The 27432-nt window shown below is 31.3% G+C and overlaps 1 protein-coding gene across 1 annotated transcript; it reads right to left on the minus strand.

Moving 5' to 3' along the window:
- Positions 1-1487: 1487 nt before the first annotated feature.
- On the minus strand, positions 1488-25634 carry LOC134684354 (transient receptor potential cation channel subfamily M member 3-like). Its single transcript, XM_063543641.1, has 15 exons — positions 25613-25634; positions 24980-25137; positions 22539-22652; positions 21925-21987; positions 20682-20784; positions 17465-17644; positions 14625-14724; positions 13605-13902; positions 12335-12403; positions 10279-10410; positions 9258-9509; positions 8413-8608; positions 6179-6338; positions 5110-5303; positions 1488-2486 (listed from the first exon to the last, which is right to left on the minus strand). Exons 1-15 carry the CDS (start codon positions 25632-25634, stop codon positions 2401-2403), a joined length of 2127 nt encoding a protein of 708 aa, XP_063399711.1. The 3' UTR covers positions 1488-2400.
- Positions 25635-27432: the final 1798 nt, after the last annotated feature.

Below are 27432 nucleotides of genomic sequence, written 5' to 3' on the forward strand. Positions count from 1 at the left end.
ATTTACCAAAAGATCTATTTCTGAAATTACTCGACCAAATTTTACCAAATGACTTTTATGTTCAGCAAGCAAGATAACCAAAGATATAATCCTGTCAAATATGAGCTGGGAAAAATATTTCAGAAAAGAAGATGGAAATGTGAAAGTTTCCGTGCGCCAGGTGCAACAGCATACGAACAGCTAACATGCCTCGTCAGGGCGGACGTTAAAAAGTCCACGAAAATTTGATTTAAAACATTTATTTGTTCCAACAAAGTTATTGTGATTTTGTTGAGGATTTAACCATCTACGACAACAAGAATGTTTTTTTTTTAGAATTTACAGCTCTTCTATAAATATATGCAAAGCAAACCATTGATCAAATTGCTTGCTATGATTGTTTGGATGTTTGTAAATGACAGGTAAGTAGTCTGTTTACTATATACTAGAACTACTACAGGGTTAAAAATGAAAAGTTTTGATGGAACGTATTTCAGAAAAAATATCAAGATTTAACATGAAACAGAAGTTCCTTAGAGATTTCTAGAACCCACATATGGTTAATACTACTACGCCAGTAACCAGATTCGCCGTATTTCTGAAGACTCTCTTTCACTGCCGACTGAAATTTTGTTAAATCTAATATGTCTAATGGACAGTTCTTTATTTATTTTGTTTTTTTTGGCAATAAGTTTTTTTTAATAAAATTGAGATTGGAAATGGGGAACGTGTCAAAGAGACAACAACCCGACCATAGAAAAGACAACAGTAGAAGGTCACCAACAGGTCTTCAATGTAGCGAGAAATTCAGCTGGTCCCTAAACAAATATATACTGGTTCAGTGATAATGAACGCCATACTTAACTCCAAATTGTACACAAGAAACTAAAATTTAAAAAAATACAAGACTAACAAAGGCTAGAGGCTCCTGACTTGTTAAAGGCACAAAAATGCGACAGGGTTAAACATGTTTATGAGTAATGCATATCTGATATAGTCCAAAACACATGGTCCGGTCAGATGATAAACTAAGCATTGAAATGATCCATTTTACATCAATATCATACTGAAGAAGGTTTAGTTTAAACATATTTTTTTTATAGTGGATTGGGAAACAAGTTTTACAACTTAAATTAATCCCTTTCCACTTTGCGGGTGCGAGTACTGAAGAAGGATATCGTTCAACCGAAATATGTATAGATACTTACATTTAATGTTTCCATTTTAAATATTGGTGTTGTTATCTATGCGTTTTTAGCGTTTGCATGTGGTTTGTTCTTCCTTTCTCAAGCTAGAACAACCAATTGACTAATTACTCTTTCCATTGTAATATCTTTTCTTATCGATGAAAAGAGTCACAGTATAAATAAATTTTGACACACACTTGTAATAAATTGAAAAAAAATCGTTTATTAAAGGAAGTATACATATGTGTACATGTATGACATGAGAACTAAATTGCCGGTAAAATTTATAATGCAACATAAAAGATTTAAATAAAACAGGTTAATTAGTTATCAAATGTACCAGGATTATAATTTTATACGCCAGACGCGCGTTTCGTCTACATAAGACTCATCAGTGACGCTCAAATCAAAATAGTATAAAAAGCCAAATAAACTATGCATGTCATTAAGGATAAATATATCATAGTAATCTATAAAAAGGTATAAAACACTAATGTTATAAGGAGTTAGAAATGAAATTAAAACGATTTCACTTTAAAATGATCTAATTAAACGTATTTGAATAATGATAAAATGGTACAATCGCTCTTACAAAGATTCATTCGTTGGACATTGAAAAATATGGGAACATTTACATAAACCTTTAGATCGTTATAAAAAGATTTTTTCTTTCTTTCCTGGAATGTAAGCATTTTCATTTACAAACATTTACTTTTCCCTGTTTTTTTCCCTAATGTATGCAGTATGCATTTTTTTAAAAGCGAAATATCCTTGTAACAGAATATTCGAAGCTTTTGTTACGTTGAATTCTGTTGTCTACCTGCTAAGAATAATGAATTTTGTATACCAACATCGTGAATAAGTATATACATTTTAAGATATTGTAGGTTCTTCTTTTATTTAATACTCGAGCATACAACTTATCCCAAACATATACATTAATGTATGATTTTTTTTAAATAGACCGCCTCCCCCTCCTTCAAAAATTATTTTCACCCTAAGAGTCTTAAATTGCATTCGCTCAGAGTTTTTCAATATAGGTTGAATCTTTATTATACTGATGTCCCCTGAAAATTGTTAACCAAATGTAGATGCAATAATAACACAATCTAACAACTTATCAACACGTAAAAAAGCGGAGTATAATGTAAAATAAATACTAATACTGTTCAATTCAACAAATGAACAACTAAGACAAAGAAACCCTTTTCGAAAATTCTTATTCTACATGTTACTAAATGAGTCCATCGTCCTTTTCTTCCTCTATAATGACTCGAGCAAATTCTCGCTGCCGCTGTAGCATTTCATCAATATCATGACCTAAAAAAACAATCGTTTTATTTATTTACTGATTACTCAAATACATAAGACTCAGAGAATTTATCATTTACACATTAAAAACAAGTGAAACTGCGAGCTACTGCTCACTGATGATACCCCCGCCGCAAGTGGATAATATTAATAGTGTAAAAATATGCAAGTGTTCGGTAAACAGGAAGTTGTCGAGTGATGAATCTGAAAACGCATCACACGGTATAGTCCTTTTTTTTGGACATCTTATGTTGCTTCTGATATTAAATTGAGGTGAGAATTTGTATTGATTTATATTAATATTATTAATTTGTATATTTTAACAATTTTGATTCGTTTAGGGATAGTCACATGCTAAACTATATTTTCGAAGGTAGAGAGAAAACGGCGGATAGCAAAAAGCATATTGACCGGCAAAAAGCATATTGCACGGTTATTTTTAGAATATCTAAAAACCGATATACTTTGAGACGTCATGTAATGAATTTCAGGATATTGTTTAACGTTTTGAAACAAATGATATCTGTGATCGATTATTTGACGAAGAATATCTTCAGATACATAAGATGTAAAAAAAAAAAAAAAGTTAAATGAAATAACAACTAATACGTTGTTATTTTCAAGGAGATAATGTAATATCTATAAAGTTCCAACAAACCTAAATGACGATTTTAAAACAAACATGGTCGGAAATTAATAATATAACAAATATAGCCTTTGTATAAGGTCAATACAGGATATATCGACCCAAAGAAGTATATCGACCTCGGACTTCGTCCTCAGTCAATATACTTCTTTCAGGTCAATAAATCCTTGTATCGACCTCATACAAAGGCTATATTTGTATAATATCAATACTAATTCTCACCTCAATTTAATATGAGAAGCAGCATTTTAAAATTTGAAAAACAGTGTTTGCACGATTCACAAGGTATTGATTACTTATATGCATGGAAACAACATCAAGTTTTTTTCCAATCAATTACGGGTCGAGTTCTAAAGTCAAGTGTAATAATAGTGAAGATTCAAATTGACTTTACTATGTAAGTATTAACGACATATCAACACTCATTGATTCTCAAGTTATTGCACGAAAACGATTCACAGTGCAACTTTCCAATCATTCAAAGTACATAACTTCTGAAGGGAAAAATAAGAAATCGTCAACATCGAACATTACCTACATTGTATGACCACATATAAATAGTAAAATCACAAAAATACTGAACCCTGAGATAAATGTACAACGGAAAGTCACTGATTAATGTCAAAATCAAATGATAGAACACATCAAACGAATGGAAAATAACTCTCATATTCCTGACTTGGTACAAGCATTTTTCAAACATGGAGAATTGAACCTGGTTTTATAGCATTACACCTCTCACTTGTATGACAGTCGCATCAAATTCCTTTATATTAACAACGATGCATGACAAAAACTGACATTATAGATGAAATTGTCTTATTAGGAGTACTACAGTCATCACTGTGTCACAATCTCAGTAAGAACAAAAACAAACATTGAAACTTCAACTTGAAGATCATTTTTTCAACGATTTACCAATAAAAATTATGCACCTGTCCTAAGTCAGGAATCTGATGTATAGTAGTTGTCGTTTGTTTATGTAATTTATACGTGTTTCTCGTTTCTCGGTTTTTTATATAGATTAAACCGTTTGTTTTCCCGTTTGAATGGTTTTCAATAGCTTGTTGTACGGTGTGAGCCAAGGCTCCGTGTTGAAGACCGCGCATTGACCTATAATGGTTTACTTTTATAAATTGTTATTTACACGGAGAGTTGTCTCATTGGTACTCATACCATATCTTCCTATATCTATTGAAAAGGCATCAATAACAACAATATTATTGAAATTTGAAAATCATTGATTAAATCATTCCCTTGTAGTTCGTAGATATAAATGATACCACATCCTAAACCCGCCAATCCGCTATACCACAACCCATAACCGGGAAGCATTGATGCAATTGCTTTTACACATATGTATATTTTGGTTCTTTTTTCTATGAAAGACGATGTATGATTACCGAACGATACATTTGAAATTTTCAAAAAAAGGTTTAAGCTATTTAATGAGACAACATTAACAAGATACTTAGATTAAATAATAAAATTAACGGTACCAATTTTCATGCACCAGATGCACATTTCGACAATACTCTTCAGTGATGCTTGTGGCCAAAATATTTGAAATCCAAAGCTTATATAAAAGATGAAGAGCTATAATCCAAAAGGTCCAAACAGTATAGCCGAATTCGTGAAAGGAATCAGAGCTTTGCATGAGGGAGATACATTCCTTAATTTATAATAATTTCTTATACTTTGTAGCAGCAAATTTTAATAACACAAAGAATTCGTATTTTCATGCCAGTACCGAAGTACTGGCTACTGGGCTGGTGATACCTTCGGGGACTAATAGTCCACCAGCAGAGGCATCGACCCAGTGGTATTAATAAAATTAACGGTACCAATTTTCTTGCACCAGATGTGCATTTCGACAATACATGTCTCTTCAGTGATGCTCGAGGCCAAAATATTTGAAATCCAAAGCTTATAAAACATATGATAAGTTAATGAAAGACACAAATGTTAAAAACAATTCAATGTTACCTCGAATGGTTTCCTCTGAATACTCATTGCATAAGTAGAAAGGAAGATAACACATAACATAAAAGAGAATAATGAGAACTCGAAACGGAATGTTCAGAGGGGAAGGTATCTTATGTTCGTATTCAATCACAACTGAGTGTCGATGGTAACGCCATTTCTGACTGGATTTTGTCTTTATCAAATCAAATCGTGCACTAAAATAAAAAAATATATGTAATCAAAATATAAAATGAACATATGAACACCATAAGAACAAGGGAACCTCACCATCTAAAAATCATCTCTTTGATAATAAATTTGGTATTAATGTAAATTTGTACAGAACTTGTTTGTATTAATGATTTATTACTCATCATACTCCCTGATAACAGACATATATACTTGATAATTTATCACAGTTTCGAATGTTGAAATAAAAATCGCCTTCTTTTTTATATTTTAAGTTGTCGCAGAATTAAAATCTATAATTTGTCGAAACAAACGATTATCTAAATGAGGGTTAATTTTAACAAATAGTGTGGAAAACAGTACAAAATGTAAAACCAAAAAAAATAAACAATAAAAACTAGAAATGAGTTATTAAACCTTCATAATTAGTTTATGTTTGGAGTCTACCTTTTTTAAGTATTTTAATTTCAGTGTGAACTAGATTGACATATCAAAATACATGCCAAAAAGCTTTATATTTTACAGTGTTGCAACGTTGTGTTAATGTAATTTTTCCAAGTTTCTTTATATAAGCCGGTATTTATTAGGCATTCCACATAAAAGTAACAAAAATTTGTTTTACGATGCTAACGTTTATTTTTTTTTTGTTAATTTTCAAATACTAGTATAGTATAAATGTAGACACACCCCAATTTAACTTTAAAATATCATCTGAGCATTGTCTGGTAAAAATAGGATCTTAAACACAACTGGACACAGCAAGGTTTGAAAGTTTTTATTTGCGTTAACAGTTTTCACCCATCAAATAATATCGAATAATTTTTTAGCTGCATACTTTCAAACGAAATAAAAGCTACAAGAAAAAAGACATATTACCCGATTTAACCATAAGTATTCTCACCTAAACATTGCGATAACTATATTCAGCAGCAACCAGTTCGTTAACATCATATAAGTAGCAGCGATTACTGGGGGAAGCCAGTCAGATGTCGGGCATCTGTTTAAGGACGGATCGTTCATCCATAATGTACTATTAGTTGTGCATCCAGTATCATCTGAAGCTAAATTTCACAAAACTTAGTTCAATCATACAATCTCTGTCAAGTGATCATTTTTTTTATTTGAACATTTTGTATCAAACGAAATGTTTTGCGCCTGGATATTATTTTGACCGGACCGGATACATTTATAAAATAAAACGAAAAATCGTCCTTCTTAGTCCATATTTTGTATTGAATTTAAGTAATTGAAATCATGAAAACTGGAAAATAAACATTTTAAAAAGTATTTAACATTAAAGATTAAATAAAATATTTAAAACAAACTCGTCATAGATGCCAGAACTTAAATAGGTACATTAAACTGTCAGCTAAATACTTATATGTGACACTAGAACCAGGCATAAATGTATAAAAGAAGCAGAATAGAGTAAGAAGCTCTTCAAAAAAAAATTGTAAATGTCACTTGCATCATTTGAAACTCAAGTATGACAATTTTTTGTGGAGAAAATTGAATGAGCATACAGAGATGAACTGTATGGTAGCCACTTTTAAGCAGTTGGAGTTAATTCTAATTGAATATATTTGAATTTACCAATACCAGTTTTATTTTCAGTGTTATTGGTTATACCAACATCTAATACAATATGTATAATCCAATCTAAAAAGAACTCTCGATAGTTAAAATGCTAAGATAAAATGAAATCTTTTAATTAAGAATTGAATGCTTCTTTTTGTAAATTCATTGGGGTTTAAAAGCATTGACCGAAGTTCAATTCTAAAAATGTGCGCACGATCAACGCTTTACAACCTATGAAGTTACAAAAAATAGCATTCAATACTTATAATTAAATTTTGTAGCTAGGATCATGAAAACACGAATTTTATCCAGTTTTTTATTTAATTCACCTGTGCACTTTTTTGTGGGACCTCGTGTGATCATGCATGAAAAGTTTTATTGAGTAATACAATTGCTTAAGGAATAACATGTGATGTGCAGTTAGCCAATCAGAATAACGTATTATAGTGAAACATACATCTAATGTTATTAGTGATTTGGCTGGGTACCAATATTTTGATTGTAATATTTAATAATTTTTAATTGCATATTATGTAATTATGTATTCATTGTGTTTTGTGACACTATAATAAATTATTCTGATTCTGATTCTGTTATTATTACACATTCAACTTTATCACATTTGTTTTTAGAAAACATCGGATTTTGCAAATACAATAATAACAAATTTGCCATAGTCATATTTCTGCACGGATCAAACATCATGTTATTGTGCCCTGTTATGACTTCATAATGGTTTCTAACATCAATGACGGACGAGGAACATCTATTAAACTGACAGCAAAATCATTACATAAATAAACCCAATAATTTAAGAAAATCTGACTTGACATTCAATGACTTTAAATTAGTTTTGAACACAATTAGAAAGCTTCATAATAACAAAGTTATTTTAGTAAATGACAACAAATGCACGATCTTATCAGACAAAATGATCAAAAGTATTGCTATTATTTTAATCATATGTGCAATTTGTGATCAATATCTTATGATTTCGAGCCATATATAAGCCCTCAAATACCATTTTAGGATGACATGGGAGAAGTTGAATGATACTAGGGCCGATATGAAAAATGGGATGTTATAATATATTACTATTACCCAAATAGGCCTATCTGAATTCGTATTTTATAAATTAATATTGCTATCTGTTCACAGCAGTACACATATAATATTGAGTTGAGTTGTCTATACTGGATGGGTTTCAACAAAACATGTGTATGCTCCTTTGTAAAAATTGCATTATGTACAATGAAAAAAAAAAGAATGTAAACCTTACGGATAGGAATCGCTATGTTTGCAATGTACAAAATAATAAACACAAGCTATTATGTGTAACAAGACCAGTTGAACACCATAGAGTTAACGATTTCAAGTTGGTATTAGATTAGTACCTAACTGTCACTGCAAGCAATCCAGATTAAACTTTTCATTACCAATCTATTGATCCATCTTTGTAGACTTCTCATGGTTATTCAATACAAATATGTCTTAGAATCAGAAGGGTTATATGTACCTGTATTAGTGAAATAGGTATATCTTATATATTTAGCAAACCTTCTAGAACATCCAAATACAACTCTCCGTAGACCTGCCAGTAAGGTATTTTTAGGATTGACCAAATTTGCCAGTTCTGTATGTCTCTTGGAAACGCTGTAACTGTGTGATTTGGGTAAATATTTGCGTGGTAAACTATACCAGAGGCGAACATCAGTATGATAAGAATCACTAAATATTCACCGAGATCCACAAGCTAGAATACAAAGAACATATAATTGCCAAAAATTTCATGTTTAATGCTCTTACATGTAATATAAACTGCAGGTTCTTCTAGTGCAGCATGAACTATTAATCTTTACAGATCCGGAAATAGCTCCTCTAACAATTGTTGTGATTTTTATTTAATGGTTGTCTTTCATTGTTATGTTACCACCAATCTGCCAATAAATAAGACAAACCGCTCATTGTTAATACTCATGCAATGGAATGACACATCCAATCAATGATTATATTATTTTTCTTCTTCTTGTAAATGGATAGAACATATTATTTTGACAATATTTTAACCTTTGATATGGTCTCTTCATTACCATTTTATCAAACACAACCAATAACTTTATCATGATTATATTCGTTAAATAATAAGAATATAAATTTGATTAAAATCAAAATGGAATTATTATTTGAATATGCAGTTTATATGCATAAAACAAAATGTGAAGTGTACCTAAACCAGGGACCAAACTGACGAAAAAGAATAACAGAGATATATTTGTTGCAAAAACAACAATATGCATGTGTCCTTACACCAAAACAACACTTAACCGTGTTTTGAATACTGATTAAACGATTTAATGTAAAAAAAAAAAGATGTTTTGTTTTTTTAAATTTGAACAACTCACCATTTCTTTGATCATTATAATGATAATACCAAATCGTTTGATCAAAAGTAATAAGTTTAACAAGCGTAGAAACATTATGAACAAAGCCACGCTGTAGATTCGTCTAGTATGCAAAAGCAAATCAGGATAATAATAGTGTAATCCAAAGCCGACGATGTATAAAATGAAGCATACAAAATCCAAAATGTTCCACATATCAAACAAATGCAGCAATACTCTTTGAAAAGACCAGGAACAATCTTCAGGTCGAATCTGTAACGATTTTATAAGAAAGAAAATGTCAACACAAAATCATGGTATATATGTTTGATATTTTTTTTAGCATTTGATTACGACATAATCTTTTATGTTTCAAAACAAATGGCCTACACTTTTCAGCAATTTTGAAGTCTTAACTTCTATAGTGTACAACTAATATTATTGCAGGATAGCTAGAACTACCTCGATTTTTCTCTTTTAGTACAATGTAGATGTCTTTTGACTGCAATGATACAACTTTTCAACATAGCTCAAATAAAGTAGACGTTAGAAATAAAAGGCAATCGTACTTTTTTTTAATGAGATTAATTTGTCATCGTTTGTTTTTCGATTTGTTCTCGGAGGCAATTACCTCTTTGTTATTGAAAAGATTATATTCATCAGTAGTTGCTTAAATTTAATTAATTGAAATTAGAAGGAGATGTATGATGAATGAAAATAAACAACTGGCCAACAAAGACCAAACAAACTTTAGAACTGTTGGAAGCTAAATTGTACCTGTTAACAATGCAAATTATTACCTTTTCCCGCCAGCCTTACACTTTTTTTTATTCCAATTTATGAATTCTATATACGCAAGTTTCACAAACTTGACATTACAATCCCTTAACAGCTTGTTGTTCGAAGTTAGTCAAGGCTCCGTGTTGATTGCGTACGTATTACTTATGCAAATTGTGACTTTAATGGAATATTGTCTCATTGGCACTAATACCAATTCTTCGTTTATTTAGGTAGAACATTTAAGGAAATGAAATTGACTCACCATACTCCATAGCTCCTCCAATAAATCGCCACACATATAAAAGAATATCATCCCTTCTAATATCGAAATCTCGGTTTTTAAGTCACGGGTGAGAAAAAAGCTGAACATAACTAAAGCCGTAACAAAAAATATCTGAATAATCAAAAGTATTGTTATGTATTCATAATTTTTTTTTAAATCGTAAGATTATGATAATTTGATCATTCTTAATTGTATATGTATAGTGAAAGTTATGTTTTTATGCACTGTGACGAATGAATCCTAAATGTTTGAATTTATTCATAAGAATAAGCACAAGTTTCAAACATAAAATGGTAAAAGAAATTCCAAATTCAACAATGTTTAACTAAGCAAAACATTAGAAGGATGTGTTGAACATACTTGCTTCTATACGTAAATAAATACTAGAAGGAAAGAGAACATCGTGCTTGTGTTGGAATGATATATTCACTAATTCAGAAAATTTCTTTCTTTCAATGGTCTGAGGATTTTGTTAAAATCTACTGACTAATAGCTTATAAAAAGTACTCTCTATTTTAATTATATTTAATAACGAGACTTCACAAAACCTGTTAGGTGTGATATATCTGATTTTCATCCCAATCATTAAGTCTGCTTTATTCGTTATGTTATCTTAAACTTTGGTATATCCTTGTTCAAGTTACCGGTTACCGTTTTGGTAGCTGCACTGTGAATGTTATTTTTCGTGTTTTTTTAGTTAAACGATAAATGGTTCTAGATAGGAAACCAATGAATTATTTCTCGATGATCATATGCATCTGATTGTATCAAACAACATCATAAGTCAACTTTTCTGGATCATGTTTTGTCTGTTGTAGTTGGCCTGTTCAATATTCCTACATCAGGCTGTTGTTCCTGGTTGATTTGCTTACGTTGTGTGTTGATGTACTTTGTTCTTTCTTTTTATTAAATGTGTTTTCATTACACATGGATTACTATTAATTGAAACATAATATATCTTAACTAATAATTTTGAAATTAAGTGGAATTGTTCCAAATGAAAATTATGAAAATACACGTGATATATGTAATAGTAGAGTGACAGATCAAGAAAAGGGTGCTTAGTTTACGAATTTAAAGACCGACATACCTGCAGGCTAAAAATGATATTTTTGCAAATCCAATACCTAAGCTAACTTTTTTGCCCGGCCGTAGACATTTCATGCGGTGCATTTTCTCTTATAAAATGGAAAGACAAAAACTTGGATTTTTTTTTCAAATTTCAAGATTGGAAAACAATTGAATTTTGATACTGTATTTTGGTCTTTTGACATGATTTTGCCTTGTGTACAGAGTTTAACTGTTTATTCATAATGTAAAACTAGAATTCCTTATTTTGTTTCTAAATTTTGTCCATTTTCATTCAGTTTAGCGAAAACACACTTTGTACTAAAAGAAGTGGCTACAATATTTGTAAATTTAGATGACATTGATAATTTCATGATTTTCCGAATTAAAATGTTTTAAACTTCCTATTGTAAAGTTTCGAAGCCATTGCAAGTCAGTGTTTTTTTGAGGATTTTATCTTTGCATTATAGTTCAATGAATATGATATGGACCTCCTCGTTATTCTGATGCTCATTTAAAGATTGTAGTTATGTTTCTAAACTTCTTGTCGACAAACTGCATAAACCTGATAACCCCATTTCGTCTTGCTTCGGCATTACAATTACACCATGAGTTTGGCTCTAAAAAATTAATTGAAAATCCAAACTCTTACATTTTTTTGTGCATCCATTTCTGAGATACAAAGATATCGGACTAGCAAATTTGGAAATAGACAAAATCCAAGACATGTCCTATGTATCTAATGGTATTGCTGTATTTAGAAAAGGTAGTCTTATTATACAGGAAGCAGCAGAACATATAGACTTAAATGCTGAAACAATCGATGGTAAAAACACATTTCACTTCATGGCTAGATTTGTATTTCAGTATCAAAACGAATCATTATATGTTGTTGCTAGTCAGAATTCCCTTTAATATGTGCATTTGGTGGTTTCATTATTTTCAAATTAAGATAATATGAACTTACGACGTGGAAAGAAAGCTTTGTAACAGGTGCTTTTATTAATGTCCATGCTGAATCTAGGTGAAGATGGTCCTAAAATATATATGTATTTTATACCAAAATGACATTGACTGTTATTGGATAATATAAAAAAGAAGATGTGGTATGATTGCCAATGAGACAACTATCCACAAAAGACCAAAATGACACAAACATTAACAATTATAGGTCATCGTACGGCCTTCAACAATGAGCTAAGCCCATACAGCATATCGTCAGCTATAAAAGGCCCCGATAAGACAATGTAAAACAATTCAAGCGAGAAAACTAACGGCCTTATTAATGTAAAAAAATGAACGAAAAACAAATATGTAACACATAAACAAACGACAACCACTGAATTACAGGCTCCTGACTTGGGACAGGCACATACATAAATAATGTGGTTGGGTTAAACATGTTAGCGGGATCCCAACCCTCCCTCTAACCTGGGACAGTGGTATAATAGTACAACATAAGAATTAATGCTCATCAATCATATTTTTCTCCTCAAAATAAGGTCAAATAATTGAAAGAGTGCCTCCTATCATGTGATGTTGCATCAACCATAACATCTTTGTATAAACCAGACACCACCATTTAGGACAGCCCCTTCCTGGTTGTATCTAATATAAAACATCAAATAGTAGTCAAACAGTGTTTATCGATATAAGCACTTTGTTCAGAAAAAAAAATTCTCTGACATGAGTATCAAGATTTTAGTCTGAAACGATAATTCGTATGTTCAAGTTCTAATCGACGGAATTTACTGCAAATAAAAAATAGTAAGACTTTTCAGACTTTCAGACGCTGTTGCAATTGATTGTGTGCAGTCTAAGCAATCAAATTTAATACAACATTTAAGCATTTCAAATTTCAAAATGCTAGTTCTACTTTGTTATTCTGGAAATGTCGGAAAAGTACGGAAAAAATATATATGTTTGTGATGTCATTCGTAATTTGTAAAAAAATAATGAAAACTAGAACAAACCCATTGTATTCGAGTTTTCGTAATTAAGTGTATATATTAATTTGAGCTCTGAACTTCATGTAATACGTATATATAATTATATAATGGTTTACTTTTATAAATTGTTATTTGAATGGATAGATGTATCATTGGCACTCACACTACATTTTCCTATATCTATATCCATATTGTAATGTTTACTGGTACTTTATTAGTAATGTTATCTGTTATCATGCATGATTTGTTATTATAAAACACATGCTAGTATTTTGAATATATTAAAACCTTTATATATGGCAAACATTCCCGACTTTTCACATTCTTTGAAGTACTTCCATCTGTTGGTTTGTTCATAGTAACTGTAGTGTCTTCCTCGTTGACGTAAGGGTACATCCGTTTGCTGGCATCTTTCTGCGCAGATGGATGAGATATAAATTCTTCCATGTTGAATTGATGTCCGAAATGTAAAGGACTTTCTTTATGATCCCACACTTCGGAAACATAGTCAAGAGCTTTAGTAGCCATTGTTTCCTTGTGAATAAACAATTTGTCTAAAAGTTTTACAGCACGCGAGGTAAATTTTCTAAAAATTAAAAAAAAGCTCTAAAGCATTTAAATAAAGTAACGTGAATTATGTTTAAGAAATAATACTATAGTTGATTCATGCTCATGATGAATACTGCGAAAATTGAGCATGGTTGTGAGGTCTGATCTAGACAATATGATGATATGCTTAGGGATCACAGTTATGAACGAACTTTTATAACCGAACTATAGAAGTTTGATACTGATCTTATCTCAATAATATAATTAATTAAGTAAACATTTATAAATGTAAAAACAATATCAGATCTACAACAAATTTGTATTTATAGGGATATTATTTACGCCTTCCACTTCTGTAAGTGTCTGTTCTACGTTAGGAGCTTGTAATTCAGTGGTTGTCGTTCGTTCGTTCATGTTTAACATAATTGTTTTTCGTAAATTGTTTTGAAATGAATTGGTTTATCAGTTTTCTCCTTTAATTTTTTTTCACATTTTCATGTCAGGACCTTTAATCGCCGACTACATGTTTTATAATTTGTGTTTGTTGATGAAGACCGTACAGTGGCCTATAATTGCTTGCATTCACTCCTTTTGCACTCTGATAGATACATGCTGTAGTTGATTTATTGGCAATCAGACCATATCTCAATATTTTATATATACTTTGAAATTTAACTTGGCCTTTCGATCTTTGAACTGATTCCTTCGATGAAGGAATATTTCGGTATATTTTTCTAAACAAATATATATTAGTTTTACCTAGAATGTGATAAAATATCAGCTTGAAGTGTTTCCTCAAACAGCTGTTCTGCTTTATCTGCCATAGCAGAGAGGTAAACGTTTGAGACAAGAGCTGTAACTAAATATTTGACACAAATAAGTTTATTTTTTTTTTTTTTTTTTTACTGAAACGCATTTTGCGTATCAATATAAATTTATGATTAAACTGTAAATTCGACAATTTTTAAAGCAACTTCTGTTTTATTATACCGACTGCATAATGGAACGACCTTTTGACGTCTGTAGCGGAACTCGCTTGTTCTCTGTATTGGAATTTTAAGAAAGAAATTATTGTGTGTCTGATAATTTTTCGTTTGAACAACGAAGGCAGACTCTTACTGTGAATATATTGAGAGATATTGTCGGCTTAAAATCAATTTCCGGGTTTTGTTTGTTTTTGTTTGAGATGTTACGTGTTACAAGAGACTAAAGTGATGTTCGAAAAGAAAAACAGAAGCAAACTAAAGGCTTTTTTAAAAGGCGTAACATAATTTATCTTTTTTTTCAACCCAGAAACACAGTTAATATATTTTCTAAACTTAGATTCCGTTGGCTACAACGTTAAAACAATGTTACTCAAATGTAATTCAAATGTTTACATAGGGGTGGACAACATTACAGTTGAATGCATTTCAATTAACGAAGAAAAACCTTTTGATTTTGTTCTGATTATTATAAAGCCTTTAAATGTTGCTGTGCACGGACTTTTCATTCATTCTGTTCTGATTATCATAGTTATCTAGTCTTCTTACTGTATGGAGAATGACATTTTGATTTTGTTCTGATAATTACTTTTTTTTCTTCCTCTACCTTTTTTTTGCAACAAGATTTTTTTTCGAAAGACGTTTCTCATATATTTATTTTAAGAATAAAGCACCCATAACTTTAAAACACCCACTGTATTAGCATCGATATAACTATTCGATCATATTGAAAATTGACCTAGGGTCATAAAATAAAGGTATTTGCTTTTTGATTATAAAATAGAGTTCAGGGTCATAGACACATTTGACCTTGTAGTGTCTGACCTTTGCTATAAGTTCATATTTATACATGACTAAGCTGCAGGGTATTTTGCATGAGATTGGTAGACCTATATCCGGTTTTGTTCAGTCGGAAGAGATCTTTAAATATCGTTTTACGATTTATTAAATGTGAATACAGCACTTCCGTCAAGTTTCTGATATGCACGTTTCGTCAATTTTACAGTTTAGGAGTCTGGAACTACGACGACCTAGAAAATGACATTTGTTTAGGTGCCATTTTTCAAACATTAAATCGGGTCCGAGAAAAGGCAAAATTTAACTATCAAAATCGAACATGTTACGTGAGTGCTAGGTTTTTAAAAAATAAACTGATGTTTATTTCTTCTTCCACGCTGACCAGATTTTTAACTGTTTAGAGCAATCTACGAAACTGGTCAAGTGAAAAGTTTGGATGAGTCGATTGTTTACAATTTGCAGTCTGTACACACATCACTATATATTGTAATCAGAATATGTGTTTTGACAAGCCCTGATTATTTTAATGTGGATAACGAACTTATGGGAGCGTAGACCATTATTGTCACAAAAAACTTAATTGGTTTAATAATTTTCAATCAGAAAAGGGAATTTGCCCATATCCGATTGGTTTTTTTGGATAACGTTCCATATAGGGAGCGTAGAACAACAGTGATACTGTTTAGCAGTTGACAAATGCATCACAATCAGAATAGGGATTTTGCCCACAGCTGATGACGTTTATTTGGTTAACCTTCCATTCAGGGAACATGAACCATATTTATTGAAACAAAATGTGAGCAATGTGAATCACTATAAAATCAAAATTAGAATATTTTGACCTTGTAGTGTCTGAACTTTGCTATAAGTTCATATTTATGCATTGGTAAGCTGCAGGGTATTTTGCATGATGTTGGTAGACCTATATCCGGTTTTGTTCTAAATTGATCCTAAATTAACCGAAAATAGCCATTTACACCGAATACAATGAATAGTACGTACATAAAACCACATTGGTTTAGAATCAGTATGAAAAAATAGATATTATAGAAAATGAATGTTTTCAAACCCTAAGTTGCAAGTTATTTCAAACAAAAGTAAATAGTACACTATATCATTGGATTAGCTAAAATATGTTTTTTTGTGTCACCAGACGATTTTCTACCAAAATTGAACAAAAGATGTTTTACTTTTTTTTAATCAATATGAGACACCAGACATACCAATTTTGATTAACATTTTTTTTTTACCTTGAAGTAAATTTGGAAAGACCTTCGTTTGTTTTTTTACATGTAACTATTCGTTTTTGATTTATATTTTTTTCCAACGTGTTTTTTCTTGCAAGATGTATCTTATATGTTCAAGTATATGAACACGAACATGTTATACACTTTTGAAACTGACACTGTTCAACCATAAGTGATTGAGACCGCAGGTCTCTTGATTTGAGGTCATTGGTCCACAGAAGAGAATTTTCATCCAAATGATGACCTTGCTTTTTGACATTTAAATTTAAGTCAAGATTAATGGTAAACACTATATTCTAGATATTGACCTTTGCTTTAAATGCACATTCTATATGTTCAAGCAATGGGTTTTATGTATAAGATTTGTTGGCATATTTTTAAAAGGTACTAAACATGTACCTTTTAAGAAATTTTGAAAACAAAGGCGACTCTTTATAACTCAATGATAGGAACGTCTCACACTGCAATAAATTTATACTAAATTAATATTAACAGAAATTGTCTAGAAGATATGTTTTGTATTGAAATATTGCCAAAAATGAAAGTCGACAAGCAAAGAATAAAATCTTACGCATTGGATTATCACTGTTGCTCCACAATTCAGCTGCTAGTTGAACATCGTTACCCATAATAGCAACTCTCAGCGACTCAATGACAGGAATTTTCTCCGGTAAGTGCACCAGTGCCTCTTCATCAGACTTCTTGGACTTTCTGCAGCAAGTTACCAATCCAAGTTTTGAAAAACAGAGTCCTAAAAATGAAGATTCAACTTTAACAAATTATCGATATAACTCAACCGTTCACAACTTCACAGGCAGAAGTACCCAAATGAAAGAAAATAAAGGAAAGTGGTTCTTTATTAGATAAAGTTTAATAAATGTGCATAATTTGGTATTGTATGTATCTTGTTTACTCGTTTTCCATGAAATAGAACTTCAGGATATCTGTTAACTCTTAAGTAATAGACAAATGCACTAAACAGTCGATTGCGTTAGTTGCAAATACATGCTGATCCTTTTTGTGCATAAGCATACACCAAATATTTTTCTTACAATGATTACTGGTGTAAATGTGAATTCCGTAACTGCAGTTACACATATATCCTAAGATGTTGAACGATGTTTCATTATGTTTTTTGTAGGTTTGTAATAATTATTTTTTATTCTTCTGTATTTCGTTTCCCTTTTTCGAATTGCTAAATTTGAAACTGAAATACTCAGGGTTTTTCCTCATTTCTAACGCTGAACGGAGAAATTAGGAATTAAAATAACGCGTTGATATAGGTGACTGAGGAAGATAAATTGTCGCTGCTATAAGTAACCAAAAATATCAATATCCGTAACTGTATTCCTAAACATTGCGATTCTCGTTTGACCTGCACTTAAAGTCTCTGGTTATCGTGTATGTTATACATCGTAATTTATATTGTTCTTTAAAATCTTTATAATATTGTCAACATATAAATGTGAGCAGAATAAACACAATACTAAGAAGAAATGTCAAAAATTGGGGTACAACAGAAAAATATTGTTTAAAAATCTTAATCAAAGTACATGAGCACACAACAAATAAAAGACAAGGGTTTAGAAAGGACCATAGGACGATGACAAAATGGTGGGATGTATAAATACCAACGCACGCCAAACAGTGTCCTTCCTCATCTACATCGGTACTACAACTAATTGGTATTTAGATTTTCCAAAAAATGCTGTCAGTTATACCGTGAAACTGTTTACTCACGTAGTGGCATTAACCATTTGTTGATTCTAAAACAACTCTCTAGTGCTTAAGAAAAATTTCACATCTATATCTTTCTTTGCTATAACTTCTATCAAATCGATTTATTATATCGTGATTTTACCACGGGTTGGCCCTTTATGACAAATATTTTACCCTGAGCGTTAGCGAGGGGTAAAATATCGGCATAAAGGGACAACCCGTGGTAAAATCTAGATATATTCAAGCCCCCATGAATTATTTCGATTCTAATAGGACAAATACGGCAATTCGTTTGGATCAAAGCGCTCTAGGTGGAGGCAAAGATTTGCCGTTCTCATAAATAAACGCACTATTAAATTGACGTAAAATAACGGAGCAAACTTAATTAGTGAAATGTTTTAACTATTTAAAATAACGTATTTAGATAGTTTTGGATGAATTTAAATGATAATTTACTTATATGTCTAACATGTATAAAAAATTAGCTTATAACACATTTTATCATCGTTTGTTTACGTTTTGCATGTTGTGATGATTTTCGGATTCACAAGCGTGAATTTTCTCGTAAAATGCTTATATTCTTACGTCATCGTTCTATGACGTCGGGTTCCTCATTCATTAAAAAACATATGACGTGGGGGTACAATGGGAACAGCCCATGAAATATATTCATATTTTACCACGTGTGTGTACTCAAAGCGTTTGAAGGACGTCATGTTAGAATGGTTTTTATACAACCGTTAGGGGTTACAAATCTTCTTTCAGAAATAATACACAATGCTTTTTTATATAAAAATAGTAGCATACGCATTATATATTTACTTATTTTCCATACGGCAGTTTGTTAATAGAAAACAAAAAGGTAAAAACATGGTACATAAAAAAACAGTATAATATTGTTATATATCGGCCTATAGTAAATGTTCTGCAACTATTTTTATGTGATTTTAACTATTTCCTAAACTACTATCACTGAATGTTTCGTAAACTTTTGTGATAAAATATAGGATAAAAGTGGAGTTAACTGTTTTGGGATGTAAAGAAATCTTTGGATGTTCTAGATGAATTGCGTGCTTTTGATGAACCATTTGATTCTGTTGACAGTTTGATTTTTTCTACGCTTTACACACTTTCACACAATCTTATCAAACATCAGTTTTCCTATTTAATTCAGTGGTAAATCTGAATCCAAATACATTTGCTGAAACTCACTTAAAGCCTTCTTCTCTAATGAGAAAGGTGCATGTGCTAGATATACCTACTGGAGGTGTGATGAGATAACTGAGGCTGTTAATTTTCTCCTTGATAATATTCCTGTACGTTTTGACAACGAATTTTTATCGAAGTTGTTGGTTGTAGATATTCATATGGGCACACATTGGACTCATTTTATAACACACTTGTTTTTGTGCTGTTATGAGGTGTATGACCCAACACAGTGAAGGCCTGTCTCAAATGCATTGAATTGATACATTCAACAACACTCGTCGTTATCTTGATGATATGTTTTAAATATCGTTAAATAATTTACAATTATCTACAAATACTGCCAAAGTTTACCCAAAGGAATCTACTTTAAATAAATAAAAATATGTAGACGATAATCACTTTCCTTTCCTAGATTTAGATATTTCGATTTTACATGGGAAACTTCATACTTATATTAACGACAAAAGGGACGATTGTTCGTTACCTATTGTTCATTTTCACTATTCAAGTATCTGTTGTGACGTTTTTGATTTATACGAAGATAGTTTATGTATTTTTGTTAAATTAATAGCCAAGGGATTTTGTTTCAATAAATCGCTTAAAACCTTTATAAAATTCTTTCATAGAAAATTTGGTTATGAAGTTTAATGTAACTGTAACCAAAACTTATCTAAAACGGGAAATCACCTTCTTTTTTTTTATCAATTCTTTAAGTAAACTTACAATGTCAACACTGAAATTAGATCTTTAAATGTGGTTTTTATTGGTATTAATATTAACTTTCTTATCAGCAAATTAAAAGAAAACTAAATATTATTGTTTTATACATATGGACATGCATGGCTACTTTTAACACTCACCTTGAATGAGTTTATTTGATATGCTCCTTATGGCATCTTGTGTGTCTTTAAAACCTTTTCCTTTGCCATTTGCCAAATATGAAACCGCATCTGGGTGAACATTCTGGAATTACAAAAGTGGAAGTTTGCTAGTGTAATTGTTTGCAAATATTTTAATTTTTTAATCTTTTAAACTAAACCATAAGGATGATATGCTTCATAATACAATGAATACAATTTTGAACATACCACACGTTCGTGTAACTGTATCATTTCAGTTTGATGGTAAAAGTCTTATTGTGAACTTTGTGCAAATTACATATATATATTGTTTTTCGGTTATATAATCAATGATTTAACATGTTTAATCCCACGTGGCTGTAGAGAGTTATATTACAAAGTCATCATTATTGTCTGTGTTTTAATGTAAGATGTCGTTATTGGTTTCGAGCGTCGTTTGTTTACTGAAATGTGCAAACATCAGTCAAATCTTTTATTGACAATTGCATTACAACATCACAAATTAAATATTGTTGTTTAAAACTGTCACCCATAAGCCCTTTCCCACCTATATTTTGAACTGTAAATGGTAGGCTTTGAAAGCCGGTAACGTATGATTTGTTTGTATTTATTTTGAACAGTTTATGCTTAAAATCCTTTATTCAAGAATCTATCATTCTCGTCCCCTTTTACTGTGAAGAACAAGTTTGCCAATTTATTGGTTTATTTATAGACTGTTTCAATGATATATTCACATGTTGAACATTTATAGTAAAACAAAAACAGTGTCGAGGAAGAACAACAAAATTGAAAAATAATGACTTTTCATGGTTGCTCTTCGATTGTTTTTTATGCCCCACCTACGATAGTAGAGGGGCATTATGTTTTCCGGTCTGTGCGTCCGTCCGTCCGTCTGTTCGTTCGTCGTACCGTTCGTCCCGCTTCAGGTCAATAAAGTTTTTGGTCAAGGTAGTTTTTGATGAAGCTGAAGTCCAATCCACTTGAAACTTAGTACATATGTTCCTTATGATATCATCATCTTTTTAATTTTCAAGCCAAATAAATTATTTTACCCATTTTCCCGGTCCATTGAACATGGAAAATGATTGTGCGAGTGGGGCATCCGTGTACTTTGGACACATTCTTGTTATCTTTCATTTTCCCTTGGCTATAAACCTGTATGTATTATATTACACAGTATACACTGTAATTCAAGTTTAAGTTATTTATCATTCAGAATACTGGAAGTCAGAAAAGTACGTACCTCAAGTAATTTAAATCCGTTCTTGTCATTGCCTGCTGGTGTGCTTATTGGTGACTTCACTACCTACAATATAAATGGTTGGAACCACAGCAATATATTTAACATAATGAACAAACAAAATAAGCTTGCAAATGTTGACACATTTTGCCCCCTTTTATTTTCCCCTATCAATGGTCTAGTAAAAAATCAAAATTAAGTTCAAAATGTTAAAGAAAGATGACACGTTTGTTTATTGGTCATCATTATAAAATAAGGAGAAATAGTATGATTAAATCATATATAATGATTAAATTAACTGTGTTATGAAGTAATTGTAACCCTTTGAAATTTTTTCTTCGGCTCTGTGAAAAAACAAAAGCATTCTAAATTATCAAATAATTCCTATGTAAATTTAAATTGAGAAGATGGAATTTTGCGATCGAAACAAGCATGGATCAGTAGTGAATCTGCTGTCTTTTGATGGTCATGGTACTGTACAGACTGTAGCATTACCGTTTATCTTAATACATAGTTTGACTTACTTTAGTTTGATTTTTTTTTAATTTGTTGACCTAAAAGTGATAATCGGTCGTTTGTTTTATACGTAATTGAAGTGTACCTTAAAACATAATTACCTCCTGACATAATGCTGTGAATTGTTGTTTAGATAATGCAAAATGTTCGTTGCTGCTTAGTATTTGTTTGATTATATCTGTTCTTTTCCCAAGAAAAGCATTTACAAATGTATGCTGAAAACAAAACAAATTAATTCATACATTACTTTTGATGTGATTCCAAACATTTGGAGGAGCGATGAATAATCCCGACACATTACATATAAAAAAGAAGAGGTGGTATGATTGCCAATGAGACAACTTTCCACAAGAGACCAAAATGACATAGATAGGAACAACTACATATCACCGTACGGCCTTCAACAATGAGCAAAGCCCATACCGCATAGTCATCTGTGAAAGGCCTCGATAAGACAATGTAAAACAATTCAAACGAGAAATCTAACGGCCTTATTTATATAAAAAAATAAACAAACGAAAACCACTGAATTACAGGCTCCTGACTTGGGACAGGCACATACATAAATACTGTGGACGGGTTAAACATATTAGCGGGATCTCAACCCTCCCCTTACCTGGGAAAGTGGTATTTATAACAGTAAAATATAAGAACGAAATATAAAAATCAGTTGAAAAAGGCTCAACTCATCAGATGGAAAGCCTCTTTTGAACAAACCTATTAATCCTTGATGAATATATATCAAGCCTTATGTTTTTTTTGCCGTCGTTGACGCCTCTAACCAAACTCACTTTGGCCAGGAAAGAAGGACATCGAAGATCTAAACAAGGTTACAAGATCAAAAAAGGCATGGACAATCATCTGCTTAAGATGGTATATCTCGTCATTGTCAGAGCTATTAATACCTAACAGAAAGTTAACCGTTGTATATACCAGAAATTTATAGACACAATTACTTTCTAACGATAGTGTTGTTGCCTTCTGCTATGCAGTTATGATTCGCCATGTTTTATTCTCACTAAGAACAACTATGTATCACAAAAGGGTAAAAAAAAATCGTTAAATTTTCAGATAAAACGAACTTTCTGGTATGTCCAGATTTCATGACCGTATATCACTAGTCCATAGACTAATGACTATTTGTCCTTGAAAGGCTATTTATTTTTATAAGCTTTAAGCTTTGACGCCATCCTGTGACGTCATAACGTCGAACTATTTTTCAATTGGATTTTGAGAAATAATTTAATGCTATATATAAACGTCAAGCTGGATTCTCCACTAAACTCGGTAAATTCGACGGACCTGAATATCCGGCCAGATAAAATAAATCAAACATTCTAGAAAACGGGTCAAATTCTACTGAATTAGTTGCAACAAAGTTGCAATTTATTTTATACTCTCCTAAAGTGAAATAAGTTTAACTTAAAAAAAAACCGGAGAATATTATCGTCAGCATCGGATCGAATTGCAAATTATTTTATCATTAATTTGGGAAATTATTTGAAATATTTTAACACAAACAAACCCATAGAATATACAAATTTGTGTACATGCACACATTTCTAGTCGTTAATTAAACTTTTATTGCTAAATTAGTTCTTAAAGGTGCGAGATACATCTCCTTCACAGTCCATCCCCACAAAAAAATTGCTTCAGCGTTATGAAGTCACATGGTGCTGTCAAATCAACAACAAAAAATATCCGTTCGAGACGTCATAACTAAGGATTTTCTTGTCCAAGGAATAGATTACCTTAGCCGTATTTGGCACAACATTTTGGGATTCTGGATCCGCAATTCTCTTCACTTTGTACTTTATTATGAGCGTCACTAATTAGTCTTATGTAGACGAAACGCGCGTCTGGCGTACTAAATTATTTACACCACTGGGGCGATGACACTGCTGGTGAACGTTTCGTCCTCGAGGGTATCACCAGCCCAGTAATTAGCACTTCGGTGTTGACATGAATATCAATGATGTGGTCATTTTTATAAATTTCCTGTTTACTAAACTTTGAATTTTTCGAAAACTTTAGGATTTTCTTGTCCCAGGAAGAGATTACCTTGGCCGTATTTAGCACAACTTTTTGGAATTTGGATCATCACTGCTTTTCAACTTTGTTCTTGTTTGGTTTCATAACTATATTGTATGAGCGTCACTGATGAGTCTTATGTAGACGATACGCGGGGCTGTCGTACTAAATTATAATCCTGGAACTTTTGATTACTATTATTTGGACTACGTATATTCAAGTCTTCCTCTTTTAGAGATAAAATAAACACACATCATATCTGTCAATCAACGTATGGTGGTGACCATAAATTGTAGTATATAATTTTTGATTGCAATTGCTAATTCTGAATAATTTGAAACTGATATAATCCGTATAATGTAAAACGATCGTTTCTTATGAATTGATATACGTATACGCTATGCAATGGAAAGGGTTAGGTTTCATGGGTATACTTTTGTTGTCGGTTTTATTTAATTACTAGACGTTATAGAATTGACTATGCAATATATTGATATGTGTATATCTCTACCTGAACATGCTGAATGTCAGTTGGACTTTTACCCTGTGTTTGCATATCATAGCCACCAAATAATTCCTTCTTCGATAAACTGTCTATTTCAGCGACATACTTAGAAATAAAATCTATTTGGCTCAAGTTCATAAGATCTGTTGTCAGAAACGATTCATCTGCAACATAGATCGAACAAAATGATTTTTAACCCACATCTCCATTAATTTATACACGTATCAAAATTGGTATAAAAAGCAGCCAACAAAGATTTCTTAAATGACACCGGTTTTAGATATAGCTATGGCCATAATGTATTACTATGTATTTAGCTTGTAGTTCCTTAAATATATTTTTCTGATTACCATGTTAATACTTATACACATAAGCGTATATAATCACAACTTATTTTTGAATTATTCACTTTTCGCTAAGTACCCAGTGACTAATTTGAAACAGATAAACACGACACATTACCATACCTCCTCTTTTTAAATAAATTTAAATGGGCTAAAAATATAATCTTTTGCCCTTACTTTGATGTTCCAATACGTCATAAATCTATGTATTCGGCCTCAAAAACATATGGTTTGAAATCAGCTGTTCATGGCTATTAAATAAATATATGGTATATAAAGTTTGCACATGAAGTACAAGACTGTCCTTCCTGGATCATATCGATGACAAATGTTGTGCTATTCGCAGGCAAAAAACTTGTATTCCTAACATAGAGCACAAAAGCTGCTAGTCAACCAGAAAATACAGAAAACCACATTGTTAAATTCTCCAGATCAAAAGGGTTTCTACCAAAATATATGCATTTGGGCAGCAACAAATTGACTATTTAGTTCATTTTTTTGTCGAACATAATAAGTGAAGCTACATGATAACGGAGGTCACAGCATCAATGTCTCACGATGGAGCTATTAAACGACGGATGGTACAGTGATGACATCATTTGAAATTGTAATTAAGAGTATAAATAACAATTTGTGTTTTGAAAGTGTTATTTTTAAATACGCAACTTTTGTATAATAGCACCTTTTTTCTCTTCAAATGACCATGCTCGCATTATACCATCGGTTAACTTTTCCCATAGTTCCTTATGACTATTTTTCTTTACATTAAATATTGAGATCTGCAACAAAAGTTAAATCATATCAAAGTATGTTCACAAATATGATTCAATTCACATTAGATGGGAAATGACTGCACTGACTTGCAAATAAACTAATCATAGATATCAGGACTAAATTTTGTATATACGTCAGACGCGCGTTTGGTGTACAAAAGACTCATCAGTGACGTACGAATAAAAAAAAAGTGAAAAAAGACAAAATAAAGTAAACGTTTTGCTAAATACAGCTAAGGTAATTTAATCTTGAGGTAGAAAAGCCTTAGTATTTCAAAAATTCTATTAAATTTTGTAAACAGTTAATTTATAAATATAACCATATCAATGATAATTCATGTCAGCACAAACAGGGTTTAAAATAACTAACCATTTACTTATATGAATCATATGGATATGTCTGTTTTTATAAGCGATGATTATAAAATGTATTCAAAAACACTTAAAAAACAGTTTTAGAAATAACATGTTTTACTTTTTCTTGTGATTTAAGGTTACTTAAGATATCCAATATATCATATTATCGTTTGACAAGTCTGTGTTGCCATCTCTATCTCAATAGGGATACGATATTATAGTTTGTTTTCTTCATATGTGAAAAAAAATATAACCACAAATGACATATAAATCCTATATTTCGAAATAAAGAATTAGTATTCCTTTTGGAACAATGGATTAGTTTTTGTACTCTTGCATTAACTTTATTATAATTCGGTTAATATCAACAGTACATCACTGGTATTCTAATTGCTAAGTTTTTTGGTAAACTGTTGTTTGTTTGCTGTTTAATTCTGTTGGCTTAAGCTCTGTATTCAGGTATTTATTTACTCGTGACTTTTAAATTTGTCATTTACTGGTAAAGTTATCAAAGTTACCAGGATTATAATTTAGTACGCTAGACGCGCGTTTCGTCTACATAAGACTCATCAGTGACGCTTATATCAAAATAGTTATAAAGCCAAACAAATACAAAGTTGAAGAGCATTGAGGATCCAAAATTCCAAAAAGTTGTGCCAAATACAGCTAAGGTAATATATGCCTGGGATAAGAAAATCCTTAGTTTTTCGAAAAATTCAAAGTTTTATAAACAGGAAACTATTTATAATTTACAACTTATAATATTGCAATATTTTTTTTCAGTAGACAAACTGCTGAAGGAAAAAATTAACTTAAATCTAAATGTTAAACTAAACTTGTTTCTTAACCGTTTTATTTTGTTTAATGGCTTTTTATTTTTTTGGAGATGAGTCATGTTTTATCCATATATTTACAATTGAATGGCGACTTGGTAGTTTTCTGTATTGTTTATGAAATTGTTGTTTGAATCCTTCTCAGATGTAGG

The sequence above is a fragment of the Mytilus trossulus genome, chromosome 9, assembly GCF_036588685.1.
Source record: "Mytilus trossulus isolate FHL-02 chromosome 9, PNRI_Mtr1.1.1.hap1, whole genome shotgun sequence".
Taxonomy (NCBI): Eukaryota; Metazoa; Mollusca; class Bivalvia; order Mytilida; family Mytilidae; genus Mytilus; species Mytilus trossulus.

Bases quoted from the DNA above. Each gene is read 5' to 3' on its own strand.
- LOC134684354 (XM_063543641.1), bottom strand. From the start codon at position 25,634: ATGATCCAGGAAGGACAGTCTT. The intron at 17,645-20,681 runs GTGAGTGTTAAA...CTTCATTTTTAG, and splicing joins ATCAAATAAACTCATTCAAG to GACTCTGTTTTTCAAAACTT. The intron at 2,487-5,109 runs GTAACATTGAAT...TTGTTTTTTTAG, and splicing joins TTCAGAGGAAACCATTCGAG to GTCATGATATTGATGAAATG.